This window comes from Diadema antillarum, unplaced genomic scaffold (genome assembly GCF_040938485.1).
Source record: "Diadema antillarum isolate AM-2024a unplaced genomic scaffold, OU_Dant_1.0 scf00000014, whole genome shotgun sequence".
Lineage (NCBI taxonomy): Eukaryota > Metazoa > Echinodermata > Echinoidea > Diadematoida > Diadematidae > Diadema > Diadema antillarum.
Window position 1 is genome coordinate 2505424 of NW_027270903.1, and position 14215 is coordinate 2519638.

Below are 14215 nucleotides of genomic sequence, written 5' to 3' on the forward strand. Positions count from 1 at the left end.
AAACCAAATATCGCTATTAGCATTACCAGTATCTTCAGAGGGTTGCAACACTTTGTTACAGAGAGTTTGTACTAAGGTCTTTCTGCATTCATTGGCCTGAAGTTGTTCACATACTTTTTTTTTAGCCCCAAAAATTATGCTTACAAATTGTACATAATGTACACATGTACATTGTACATCACTACACTCCAATGTACAGGTGTGCATGTAACCAACAAACTGTACAGCGGATTGAATGACCACAAGTACACTTTGTACCACACTGTTTTCCTCTAGTAAGGAGTGTTACTTGGTTACAATACCTCTCATGCACATATCAATTTCAGTTCTGTCTTCCTTGTAGCTTGTCAAGAGGTAAATGTAAGTATAGATCTGTCATTTATCTAGATACAAGCACCAATGCCAGAAAATGGAAAGCTACACTGTACATTGCAACTGACATGAAATTCTATCACAGCTATCAGCTGAAGGATGTGAAACAGCTTTGAGTATGTTTTATAAAGCACTACTTGTATGTAAACCCAGAATTTCCTACTAAAATTATAAAATCGCTTTTCAACCCACTTCTGAACTATCAAAAGAAAAAGTACTTATATTTCCCCTCACTCTCTAGAAAAGCATGGATATCAATTGTGAATACTCTTTTTAACAAATGTGCGAACATGTTTACCCGATATGCCACCTTAAATGTACATTATGTACTTGCAACAGGGCTATTAATGACATCCATCCCTTGGACATATGGAGTGTCTGGTTAATATCAAGCCTGTGTCTGTACTTTATACCTGGATGCAGGAGAGTGTCACATTTCCAAGCAGTCAAAGAGAAAAATTAGAAGAGCAAACAGGACACATGCTGTACTTACAGTACACTGCAAATTATGCTAGCTTCCAGGAGATTGACTCAAGAAACACTACACCATGTACAGCCGTAACATCTGCACGTTTAAAACAAAACCATGATGGCCAGCAGCAAGGATCCCTTCCTTCTGAAAAATCTTGCATAGTTTGCATTACAGATATCATAAGAAATTTCCATTACAGGGATGATCTATTCTGGGAATTGGAAATTACTGCTGGAGGCTTCAGTGAAATATTATCTGAAAATGTGTACCAGCATTTCCAAACAATAGCTCCATGTAATGTCGACTACACTTGAAGTTGGTATCTCTTTCAAAGTTTCAGTAAATCATAAAATCTACAACTGTTGTAGATTTTATGATTTACTCTTTTTTTTTTTTTTTTTCTTTTTTTTTTGGGGGGGGGGGGGGAGGAGGGCATGGAATGCAGGTTTGATCATAAATCTTCAAGATTGTAGACATCTTGGAGATAGCCCTGATGCATATCATAGGTATCGCCCATGCTGCTGCCAATAACTTGAATATATGAAAGAATAAACATACAGTGTACACTGTGTATACTCTCATATTAGACCTGTATCTAATATACATTGCTATGAACATCATAGTGATCAGATCTTAAGTGCACACTTAATTACAAAGATTGTACAATCATTTCAAATTTGCAGTGGCACGGAAATTCACACTTGTACACATTAGTTTTACAAGTACCTTAAAGTGATGGTCCAGTTTGGGTTGAGATGGGGTGTGAGGTTTCTAATGTTTTACGATAAATGAGAAACTTCTTATAAAATATGAACGAGCATACGTACACTTTTTGTAATCATAAGAGGAATTAAAGTTTATTCAATGAAAATTGGTTTTGAAATGGCTGACATATATAAAAAAAAAAGGCAATCCTAATAAAGCTAAGACCCACCTTTTATTAGGATCACTTTGTTTTATTTCAGATATCAGGTGGTTTCTAAATATCTCGCAAAAAGTTGAATTTACTGGTCCTGTCTTTTTTTTTTTCTTAACGAGACCCGACAGCTGATGTCATCACATTTTTCAACAGGTCATGTCAGATGAGAAAATTTGGCAATTCCTGTAAAGTTACTGACCCGACAAAGATTTTTACCATTCTGGGACCATCAAACCGGTGCCATCGATAAGCATTGTAATAGCCATGAGATTATGGGCAAGTCCAAGATAAGGTCCCCTCAGAAGGCAAAATTTCATCTTCACTCAATATTGACATGTTTGGTATCATTTTGAAGCTTATGAGTTGAAGTTTTGATTTCCATGGAGGAAAAAATGATATTATGTAAATTTATGCAAATTTCAAGGGCTTCATTTGCATAAATGTGAAACACAGCGTTACGTATGGGACATTTATAAAAATTCATATTAATTCAAAGGAAAGCAAATGATATTTGATTTATATGTGGACATAAGAAGTTCATCACATAGTTTAACTTGGTATGAAAATTTAGGGATTATGCAAATGATTATGCAAATTAGCTCGTGTCCTATCATGAGATGTCCCATACGTAACAAAATGAGGTCATTTTTTTAGGTTTTTTCTGAAATTGCTAAGGTTATTTTAATGCCCTTTTGGAAAGTTCTAATTTATTGTTTAGAGAAATTAAATACCAGAGAAAAAAGAAAAAAAAGTAAAAGAAACATTTTTTATTAGGCATTGAAATAATGTTACGTATGGGACAAATGCGTTACGTATGGGACATCCTCATACATATTGCATGTGAATGCATGTAGCTAGCTGGGAAGGTCTCTCAGTACACAAATGGTCAATCATCCTGAAGAAAGCATCCCAACATTGTAGCTACTTTTTGAGTTATAGACACTTGAAACAATACATGAACTTGACTGAACAATTTTCAGAAAGGGAAAGGGGAAAATGGCAAAATACACAATGAAAAATCAGCATTAAAGGAATGGTATAGTTTTTTGTAGAAATGAGGATTCAGTTTTCAACATTTAATGAGATGATTGGAAACCAATTATATGAATTACTTGAGAGCATACAATCTTAAGACTAGAGGAATTCACAGTTTATTTATAGAGTTCCAATTTGTGATATATATTTTAAAAAAATAAAGTAAAATGATTTTTTATTTATTGCAAGTGATACACAAATTGTCCTTATTCAGTTTTCAATAGTAGCCACAACAAAATTCATGGGTATACATACTGAGGTGTGACTCGAATCAATGACCTGACTGCTAGACAGACATCATACACATTGTATCTACTCGATCACTGGGGTTCCATGCAGCAGGTATTGCTTATTTATTAAACTTGATATTTCTTGTGTCAAGTTGATTTTTATTGAAATTGAATGGCAAACTGCCCTTCATCATAGGAAGTAAACACTTTAAACTATTCAATTTTTCAGTAGTAACTATCCTGATAAAAATAGGGCATACATGTATATACTAAGGTTGGTCATAAAAATATAGAATATGATTAAATGTGATTATGATGGTAAATATCTGGGGAATATTGTTCCCTTGTCAATCTGGATCAGTATTTGAGTAATTTCAATTGATTCCACCTCAATAATTCTGCAAAAATTTGTTTATGGGTATTTTGCAAAATTATTTTGCAAAATACCCATAAACATGGTTCTCCACACACTAAACGAATGGGGGACAAAGGGCATGCATACCCAGGTTGGTCATAAATATATAAAAATATGATTGAATATGATTATGATAGTGAATATTTGGAAAATATTGTTTCCTTGACAATCTGGATCAGTATTTGAGTAGTTTCAACTGATTTTACTTCAATAATTATGCAAAATACCCATAAACATGGTTCTTCACACACTAAATGAATGAGGGACAAACTGTCCCATACGTAACTGTCCCATACGTAACGCGTCATGTCTGTCTTTAATTAGAACCTGTAATTAGAGCTTTTTGCCTAATGACATGAAACTTACCTGTGATAATCTTGAGTGTTGTGACTTTCATCACAGTGAGTTACAAGTTGTAGAATGATATACTTTCAGAGAGTTTTGAGGTTGAAAAAAATGTTCAAAAAAACAAAATTTTTCTGGTCCCATACGTAACGGCACATATTTTCTCTTCTAGAATATAATTGTCAAGGTCATTTTTCTCAATTTTTTACATGATTATACTTCTCCTAGATATCAATCACCATGATGAAGTTCAATATGATCAAAGGCCATTAACACTATTTTTCAGGTCATAAAAGTCTCTGAATGTCCCATACGTAACGTGCGCGTTATCTTGGACTTGCCCTTATATGCTGGTGAGTCTGAAAATCTATAAATGAAGTCCTTCAAAAATTTCTTTGTCACATGTAAATCTATTCCACTGATATTGGTAATGTCGGGGCTACAAAACTGTACATATCAGAATAATCAGTCATTACACATACTGAAATAATATGTAGAACCATTACTATTTCATACTGGCTGGAATCATGTTTAACAAATTCTTGTTACAGCACCTATTTCAATTGCCAAACAGTTCACAGTTTCACTCTATCCTTCAAAGAGATGATCTGATTCAGTGGAACTTAATCCATGTGATGACGCATACATACCCTAGCATATTTGTACGAGACTAAAACCAGTTTATGAGCACATGGGTTATTTTGGTTGGTTGCACATGATGTACATGCACAACCGTTGGGCACATTGATCACATCACAGAGTATCATCAAACAGTACAGTTGCATCTACAACCGTGTACATACTGATTAACAGTCTTGAAAAAAATCACATGATGCATGTAACAGATTCTGATTGTGACATAAACATTATTTTGAGATCATCACGTGCATGCATTCAATGACAAGAATTTTGACTTTGCAGGTACTATCAAGCAGCTAACTGCTCAGTAAAGGTAGACGCACTATCTGCCTATTAAAAGTTGTTTGCCCTCCCTTCCCCCGCCTTGACTGAATGTAAACAAGATCAACAGTCAAGATGTCTCCGTTTTGTACAAACAGTTTGCATTCATTGGACACAAGCTGACAGTCTAAAGGTGACGTCATCATTTTTTTAATAGCAAATGTCCTCATTTTCTTTACAACTGTCAGTTTGTTTGTATGTTTGTTTGTTTGTGTGTTGTTGTTGTTGTTGTTTTTTTTTTGAGGGGGGGGGGAATGGCTGCTACAGCTATGCAAATCCCATGATTTCAGGCCTTCAATATTTGCTAACTATCAAGTACATGTTTGGTTGACAGTAATGAATCAGATATAGGCCCTACTACGCAGAGGCACATAGAATTACTATTTGATCTCAGCAGCAGGCATTCCCACACTTGTGTACTGTAAGGCAAGAAATTTTTGCAGCATGTACATTTTTCATTGTAATTATACCACCCCAAATTTGAGTCAACAGCTTTTTTAGCGCAATGTAAACATTTTTGCAAATTGCCACTACACCGGCATTCAAATAGGTCCTACATGTGTATAGTGTCTCCAGACAAGAACTTTCGTGTGCATTTTAATTTCACAAATCTTGACTCTCGCTAAAATTCATGAAATCAAGATGTGTGCAAACATTTGGAATGTTTGTCCGCATTTCCTGGTTTTACAGTTACCTACAGTTCATTGTACATTCTACCAGCTGTTTGCATCTTGTAGTGTTTTACATCCATACATGTAGTCAGTACAGAGTTTGTACTTCTTAGTGATTGCAACACTCATGTGAATGCCACAATGTACTATTATCAATAAGACATTCACTGAAAAAACTGAAAGGAGGGAAAATATTAATACAATTAGAAAAATTGTGGCAATACTGATCATTACACAAATTTCATCTGCAGATCTTCCTCTGTCATGCCTTACTCTGTCATGCCTTAGTCTATCTTCTTTTATTCTAATGTGTCAAATTTCTTCAGGTGGTGTCCCACACTTGTGTACGCAACATGTGATGTTTTTCCTCTCTAGTATTAAAGTCAGTATTGAAATGCTGTATTAATGAAAGGGAAATTCAACGTTGTACATGTACCGGTACGTACCTGCAGCATCTGTACAAGTTTGGATTCTGGCTGAGGCCTGTCAGAGCATTCCAACAAAAAATCATCATGAAGTAGAGAATTCATATCGATGCAAATTCAAGAGCGACTTTGCCACCTGCCTGTCATGCTTGCCAGATGTTTGGCAACGAGTGGTGGTAACAGATTTCAGCGAAACACATCATTACATACTGTACCAGTGTGAAAAACTTGTTCTATAAATACATATTTTGTACAGTGTACATGGCAGTTTCACTTTCACGGAGGAAAGATCAACAAAAAGGTCCATTTTAAAAATCTGCAGCTTCCTTCCTTCCACTTAAAATGTTGAAGAAAAGCAAGAAAGGTGACTGGATTTATCGAGGGTCGCCTTCCTGGTTGCTCAGTGATGTGCGTTTAAACCAACGGTGCATTTTGAACAATGCTACCCTTGAAGGAATAATCCATTTCTCAGCCATTACTCAGTCACTAGAAAATCACAGTACGGTCCTGCGACATAGCCATCATTTTCTGTTCTTCTCCCCACAGCAGTGACACTGCAGGCATGAAGATGTATTTCACATTATATCTCTCTTCAAATGAGGACACATGGAACGCTTGGGAGGCAAGTAGAGTATTTCCACCAGTGCTTGAATAATATATCCACATTAGCTGGGCATAGCAATACACACGACCTCATCAATGCGGGAAATTGCTGTTATCAATCGCCATCAGACCATCAGTAACCTGCATCCAAAGTTGATATCAAAATAATATATCAAAATTGGTGAATCTGAATTTGAATCCACCGTAACCCGGCGCTGGCACAACATGAGAGTATGCCATTGATGAAAAGGGGATTGGACTGTATCCTTGTTTTTGAGCAGTTTTAAAAGGAGGGCGTCAGTATATTGAGGTCATGCGTAAACTCATGGTGCACCGGAGAGATGCTGCTTTGAAAAAGTCGCCGACTGACAGAGCGATTACCACACTCCCCTCTGCACACGAACTGAGGAAGCAGAATCACACACAGCTGCCAAGAGATCATGAAAACGCCTAAACGGCCTCAAGGAAGAGAGTGGTGGCTGCAGAGACAGAACAAGTGCAGGTATCACTAATGGCAGCGTCAGAGACTGCCGGGGCGTTTTTCTGTACCACGTGCTCGTGACATCGGCAGAAAGAGAGAGTGCCTGAGCAGCTCTTTTGCCGCATAATTTATCACCAGTCTCGGGCACGAAGCGTTTGCACACGGAGCTGCAGATATCCCTCGCTCTGAAAAAAAAAAAAAGAGCGATCTGCACACTTTTTCACGCAGCAAATGAAATTGACAACTACCCGGTATTATGTTTCTCCCACTTCACTATTTTTAGCTGTTGCTATTACTGGTTGTCGTGTAACAGATCTATGTCTGTATGCCCTGAATTTTCATGACGGCATAATGATGACGAAAAGCTCCTCTCATTTTCATACAATCCTGGCTGAAGTCACTATTTACAGTTACTCAGTGTTAATTATCTTATACCTCGGAGGAGGGGAGAGGCAGGGATAGGCAGACACAGCAAACATACAGTGCCCAAGGAATAATTTTCCTGGTATCGCATCACAATTTGTTATGCATTTTTACACCACTGCTACACAAACTAACTTTTGTGTAGCAGTTGTCTTTCATACATGTAGAAGTGTACAGGATATCACTGAAGATATTTTTCACCAGCTGAAATTGCTAATCAAATTTGAGTTCGAAAATTATTCCCTGAGTGCCTTTTAATTTTAGTAAGAAATCATAATGCAGCATAATTATACTGGTTTGTACAGGTGTATCTCACTTCCAGGTGATTTGATCTGTCATCAGTCTGTTTCATGCTGCAATCATTTCAAAAGTTTGATGAAGATATGTGTACAAATGAGAATTATTCAACTTCCTCTCATGGGGAAACCCGTTGTATCCTGAGAATGTGTACAGTGACTGAACACTGTACTACAGCGTACCGTACATTTGTACGTACAGCTGTATGTACATGTGCACCTGCACAGTGTTCATAATTGGACTCCAGGAACCTGACAAAATTGTTTGACAAGAAGCACGAGAATTATTAGCAAATTTTCACTGAAATTAAATGTTTATAGCACTGCTGCACATTAACCCATTTTTTCTACCGGTCCGAACTGTCTCAGACCAGTAGGCACCCAGTTTTTCAATTTTTACTGGGTAATTCCTGAAAAATTTACTAGCCCGACAGTGATTTTTTACTGGTCCTGGACCGTCAAACCAGTGCCAGTGTGCAGCGTTGTTTATGGGCCACACAGAGAATAAACATAATTCACTTTTACATGATATCTGCTAAAACATAAAGATTTCAATTAAGTTCATCAATTGGATGTGTAGCAAAAATAAACAAATCCTTTGGACAGCATAGAAATTAAATTATATTGTACAAAGTGTATGCATGTACACTAATTGTAATGCTACATGTATAGTGGCAGTTTATTCTAGAAACAGTTATCAATAAAACTAGTGTACTGTATGTATTGTTCACATTTTGTATTTATAACAATATAATAATATTGATTAACTTTGTCATGTATTAGGTGTCTTTATCCCTAACTCCCATTTTACATCTATTTTGAAGCACTCCTACTTTTTTATTTTCATCTGCAAATGTTTGACAGTTGTACATATTTGTGCCAGGGAGGTGAGAACCCACCTCCCTGTTTATACCATGCTAATAATGAAGTATTGTAAGGAGTGGTTTCTACATGTACTACACTGTACATGTATGTGCACTGATCTGGTTCAGTGGTGAATTTCTCTCACACAGGTGGCCATGGGTGAAATTATATACCAGGTATCACATTGTGATGTCCCTAGGTTGGTGTCTGGTACCCTTACGTGACTGTATGCACTGTTACCTGCTCGTTACCATGACTACAATAATGATATGAATGAACTCACGCATACACAACAAATTCTTATACAGTATCTCCACTGACTCAAGACAATATGGATGGACCATGCCCTATCCTGAATCCACCTTTTTATAGTTTCCAAGGCAGCTCAGCTGACAGATGCTTTCCTTGAAAGAGGACAAATGCAGACTATTCCACATAAGCATGAAATTTACATTTCTGATGCTTTTGCATCATGTACATTTTGTAGGCATCAAGTATGGATAATTGTGCTGTGACTTTGACAATCTACTCTATTTTCTTTTATATCATGTAAACTCATCATGCAATTGCAAGGAAGATTACTGGATAAACATGACAAACTGACAAACAAACATGCATGTCGACTGCAATTACAGCACAACTGTACGGTACAATGTAGGCCTACAAGTGTATATCATCAGCCATGTACATGTACAGCTTAAATACTTTCATGGCTTCAAAATTACATACCCTCCTCTACCTACACACTAATAAAAATCAAATGCTTCCAGATAGCCAAATGAGAATTTATAGCCTTAAATAAGGAAATCTATCTTCAGCATTTATAGGTCAATCAACATGATATTCCTGTGAGCATCGTGGGCAACACCGCACATTCACACGAGGGAAAGAAATGCTTTGAAAGTGGCATATTGTGCTTGCACCTGTGATTGTAGCGTGAGAGGTAAATTCAGTTACAGGTTTTTGAAATGATGCCATCATTGAGAAGAATGGGTTCACATTGGTCTAGTGTGATTACCAGGCATTGTACTCTGTGTCTGCACTGCACTCGTTCTAGTCGCCTTGGATTCGATAAACAAACAAGCTGCCAAGCGTGCTTAGCATTCTATGCCATGTGTCTCAGGGCTGGGGATGGGGGGAAATCCTGGCATGTCGTGCGATACTACTGGATATTTATACCTTTATCTATGTCATCTGCAGGGCAGGTCACAAAACTTTTCGATGCAGCACTAATGTCTTGGCCAAATTTGCTTGCACTGACCAGCACAGACGAATAATTGTAAATAAGGACGTGCATACACTGTAACATGTAGGCCTTCCTCTTCCTCAGACTCAGAGTACCAGGCAAGTCTAGCCCAGATGTGTCCTTCACTCCCCGTTGCCTGGCTCACAGACTGTATGTTTGTATTCAGCAGTAAGAATAAGAAGCTGCCAAACTGCTGTTTAATCCCACTTCTGTATCTGCTGTGGATTCAGAGTTTATTCAAAGTCTATGTACAGTGTAGTTGGTCTGCCTTCTGTGCTTTGGCACCTAGACCAAAGCCTTTCTAGCAGTTATTGTTGAATATTGGTTGTCTCTCAAATCTCGACACAGCTTGTTCTTTCAGGTCTGATTAACAACAGCTAACATGGAAACAGCATAAACATAATCTACTGTAAATTTGTCATTACAAAAATAAAATAAAAATACTAAAAGTAATGATAACTAATAATGTGGTTTGTGGATGGAAGTTTCACTGCAAGGGAGGGAGCGACATTATCTTATTGGAAAGTGATCCAAGGCTGCTGTGAATAAACCAAGAATTACAGGCACAAAAGGCACACCGCTCCCAACACCAATTACACTGTTGTACATTAGCTGCAATATTCTGCATCAGTAGTACATTGTACCTAAAATGAAAAAGAAAAGATGAGTGGGGACATTGTACCTACTAATTACATTAGAGCACAAATTGTATAGGCATGGCCAAATCACAGCTCTGGCACAACAATGACAAACTGTATGCTAACAATTAATGTGTACATGAGGAGGGTAAAGTGTTATGATTCAATCCATTGAAAACCGTGTGGTGTGCATACAATGTACGTATAAGAGAAGAAGAGAGAAATCTACAGTACCTTAATTAAAGGAGGTGCCGTTCTTCCCAAAACATTCAATGTTAGTTTATGAGTAGGCCTATTGATTGAAATATTGATCAAAATTGCACTGCTGGTGTTGGCACTTTTGCATATTAAAGACAATTAGATTTGGATCATGTGGTTTGTTATGGACTCAAATGGCACATCATACATTATGCGTCAAACAGCACTTAAATTTGAAGCATCAATCAACGCTCCGGTAAACATTCTCATTAACATTCTTAAAACACACACAATGAAGTTGAATAACACGAAATAAACAAGAATTTAAATGTGTGACATGTAAAAAATAGCAGGCCAACTGCAACTTTAGGTAGATGTTTGTGTGCACACATATACCACATATTATATAAATATATCATCAACAAATAACTGTATACCAAGGTAGTCTTCTTACCAGACACTTGTGTAATTTGTATCTCAGATGATCCATAGCTTGGTGAAACTCCCTAGACACTATCGGCCTCCATGAGGGCTGTCCTCTAAAACTACCGACCCACTGCCGTCATGTGACTAGATTCCTGTAATTTCCGAAAGAGCAAACAGGAAAAGTAAGAGCAAGGCACAAGTCAATACCATAGACTTGTATGTGGTATGGGTATGAACAAGCAAAATAATAGAATCTCAAATGAAAATGTGCACATTTACATTGTATTTTATATTCCATTCTCTATACACAGAACTGTATCTACAATCAATCACATTATGGAATTTTTTTGACAGGATAATTCTTCAATATCTTATTGTCTACAAGGTTTGATGACTCACTCTGAATCACACACACACACACAAATCGGGAATATACATGTAGGCCTACCCAGTGGATGACAACACAACTTCACAAAGAACTCATATTCATACAAATGTAAATAGAAAGATAAATTCATACAAATGTAAATAGAAAGATAAACAGAGATACTGTAATTGATACAGTTTGTAGACCTTAGATAGACAGATACATTGTAGATTTGCATAAAGCATATGGATTTCAAAAAACGACAGAAAACTACAGGTCAAACAGACAATGTCAATAATGACAGAAGCATTGAGGAAAGCATTTATGTATTATAATTGAAAGCTCTTCCATTTTCTGCACAAGAATTCCCATACTGTAGCTCATGAGGAAGATTTATGACAAAAGAGTGCATGAATTTAGCAGCAGCAATAAAACCACATGAAATGACTTCAGAAAAAAGATTTAGGGTCAAGAAACACAAACACATTGTAGGAGATTCAGTTGGGGTGGGGGTGGGGTGGGAAAGGAGAGGGGGTAGGGGATAGGTTGAGAATATTGGGGAAGCAGTACAGAGGCTAAAATTATGGTAATTTATGTGCCACATCATACTGTAGGCATTGGGGGACACAGAATACACCCTTGCCCCAGGCTCTGCCACATGCATACTTCATGCTGGCTGACTGTGCAAGAAGCCTGTATGCATGGAGGACATGTACAAGTTGTAATTCTGCTCTCTTCATACAAACATGATAGCAGACACTCAGCATGAGTCACAAATGACACCCAATACAGTTTAATTCCCACACTCGACTACAGCACCCCACCCCTTTTGATACAGTCTGTCTCTCCATCTGTCTGTCTCTTTCTCTTTTCTTTCCTTTGTCTTTTTTTTTCCTTCTTCTGGTTGGCTCTCCTTTCTTGCTTTCATCTTTGCCCTGAATGTGCTAAATCCCCTTCTCTTTTCACATTATCGAATTGTTGAATTTATTTTTCCCCATAATCACTGCAATACATTAAAGATAATGTGCCTGAAGACAATGTCAAACTACAGGCTTTTATTTTTTGGTTTTTCCTCAGAAGTACTGAGATCTAGTTAAATTTCACTGTTACAATATCACTCTCGTTTTGATGCAAAGCCTACAGGCCAATAATTTAAACAAACTTCACCCTAACAAGCTAGACCTAGTAATACGGTCATTTCGCAGCATGATATTGTATGTATACAATACTTTGTGCCAAAACGTTTTTCTGTTATACTCATGTCCATTGAAAATTAGCATTTCAGGTGTAAATGTACACACTTGTATAGCATAGGCACATAACTTGTGTACATTTGTAGGCCTACACATGTAGGCCTACAGTGTACATGTACACCTGAACCTACAAGTTACGTGGTAGGCCTACAGGGTGCACCATGTGCATTGCTGCATGATGAAGAAATACATTGTACATGTAGGCCTACCACTTGAATTTCTGCATCGGATAGATAACATATTACACAAAATTCCTCATCAGTTACCAGGCATTCGTAAGCAGGCCCACATATCAAAGACAGCAACTAAAGGCACGGTCAAACTGGCAATAGATTGTGAAGTTTAACCGCAAACTTCCAGCGAAACTTCCCACTCTAACTAGGGATATTTCCCTCACCACCATCAAACTTCTCAATTTGTTTGCGGGCAGTGTGTCCTAAGGGCTTAAGGCCAAGGCTACTGTCATGTACAGATGTGCATTGTTACGTCACAATCACTAGTCATCGCAAGGCGCGCTCATTCTTCTTTTTTGTGCCCGCGCACCAATGACCCAAACTTAGCGATCTTAAACTTTTTGACCTTTTGCCAGTCTGACCGCGCCTCAAATAGAGCTTATGATCTAGTCTGGACCTCTTCATTACAATTTAGAAGAGTGAGACAAACAAAATCCTCTAATGAATGCCGATTTTGCCTGTATTCTATGAAGAAAGAGGATTAACACCCCCATATCAATGAAACACATCATCCACTATAAACAAGATACTATTATGCATGACAGGCTCTCTGAACCCCCAGAGGTTTTTGCTGTGACGTATAATGCCTGAATGATCAACCACTTCCATCTTAGACACAGAATAGGGGACAATGCCCTATCCTACTTTTTCTGCTTTGATGAACAAAATAAATAAATAAAGTTCTTGCCTCCTACTTCACAAATTCGCACAAAATTCTAAGAAGATACAGCTTGGTCACGAGGAATTTCTACTGGTTAAAGCATTACTAACCCACTTTGAAATGCAATTCCACAAACTCCGGCTTAATAGCATATTGCAGCAGCACCGTGATATTCTAAGAATATTGGGTTGTGGATGGTATTCTAAGCAATGCCCTTATTGTATGAAGCACATGTTTAATATTGACCAAGGAATGAGTAGAAATCCACGCTCTATGTTACCCTAGTCCGATAGCCCAGGAATGTCTTATGGACAGTTAATACTCAATCAAAAATATATGATACATGTACTGTATGTAGAATGTGGAAGCATGCTCAATCGAAACAGGGAGGTGCTAGAGAAGGAGAGACAATTACTGTTCTCCTTTGAAGTCATGCGCGGCACCGCCGAGAAGTCATGCGTTAAACTACAGGTATTACCCATGTGCTCTGACAAAAGAGAGCATCAATAATCGGTACTAGTGCTCTCACATCTAGAAATACTTGCCCCTACTGCAATTCGCTCTCTCTCTCTTTCAATGTGATGGCAACGATGAATTTGTGTATCTTAAGTTGGAGCAGCAAATCAAAATGCAGTGCAAAACTGAAACACACTTTAGCAGAGTACTTTATTTGAAAGATCAA

At 37.6% G+C, this 14215-nt stretch overlaps 1 protein-coding gene across 1 annotated transcript in view; it reads right to left on the minus strand.

The window, feature by feature from the left end:
* Positions 1-14215, minus strand: part of LOC139723317 (alpha-N-acetylgalactosaminide alpha-2,6-sialyltransferase 5-like) — a 77821-nt gene that overhangs the window by 46280 nt on the left and 17326 nt on the right. Inside the window, exon 2 of the mRNA XM_071634580.1 lies at positions 11048-11171. Within this exon, the coding sequence (XP_071490681.1) occupies positions 11048-11083 (36 nt within the window). The 5' untranslated portion in view covers positions 11084-11171. The remainder of the gene's footprint in view (positions 1-11047; positions 11172-14215) is intronic.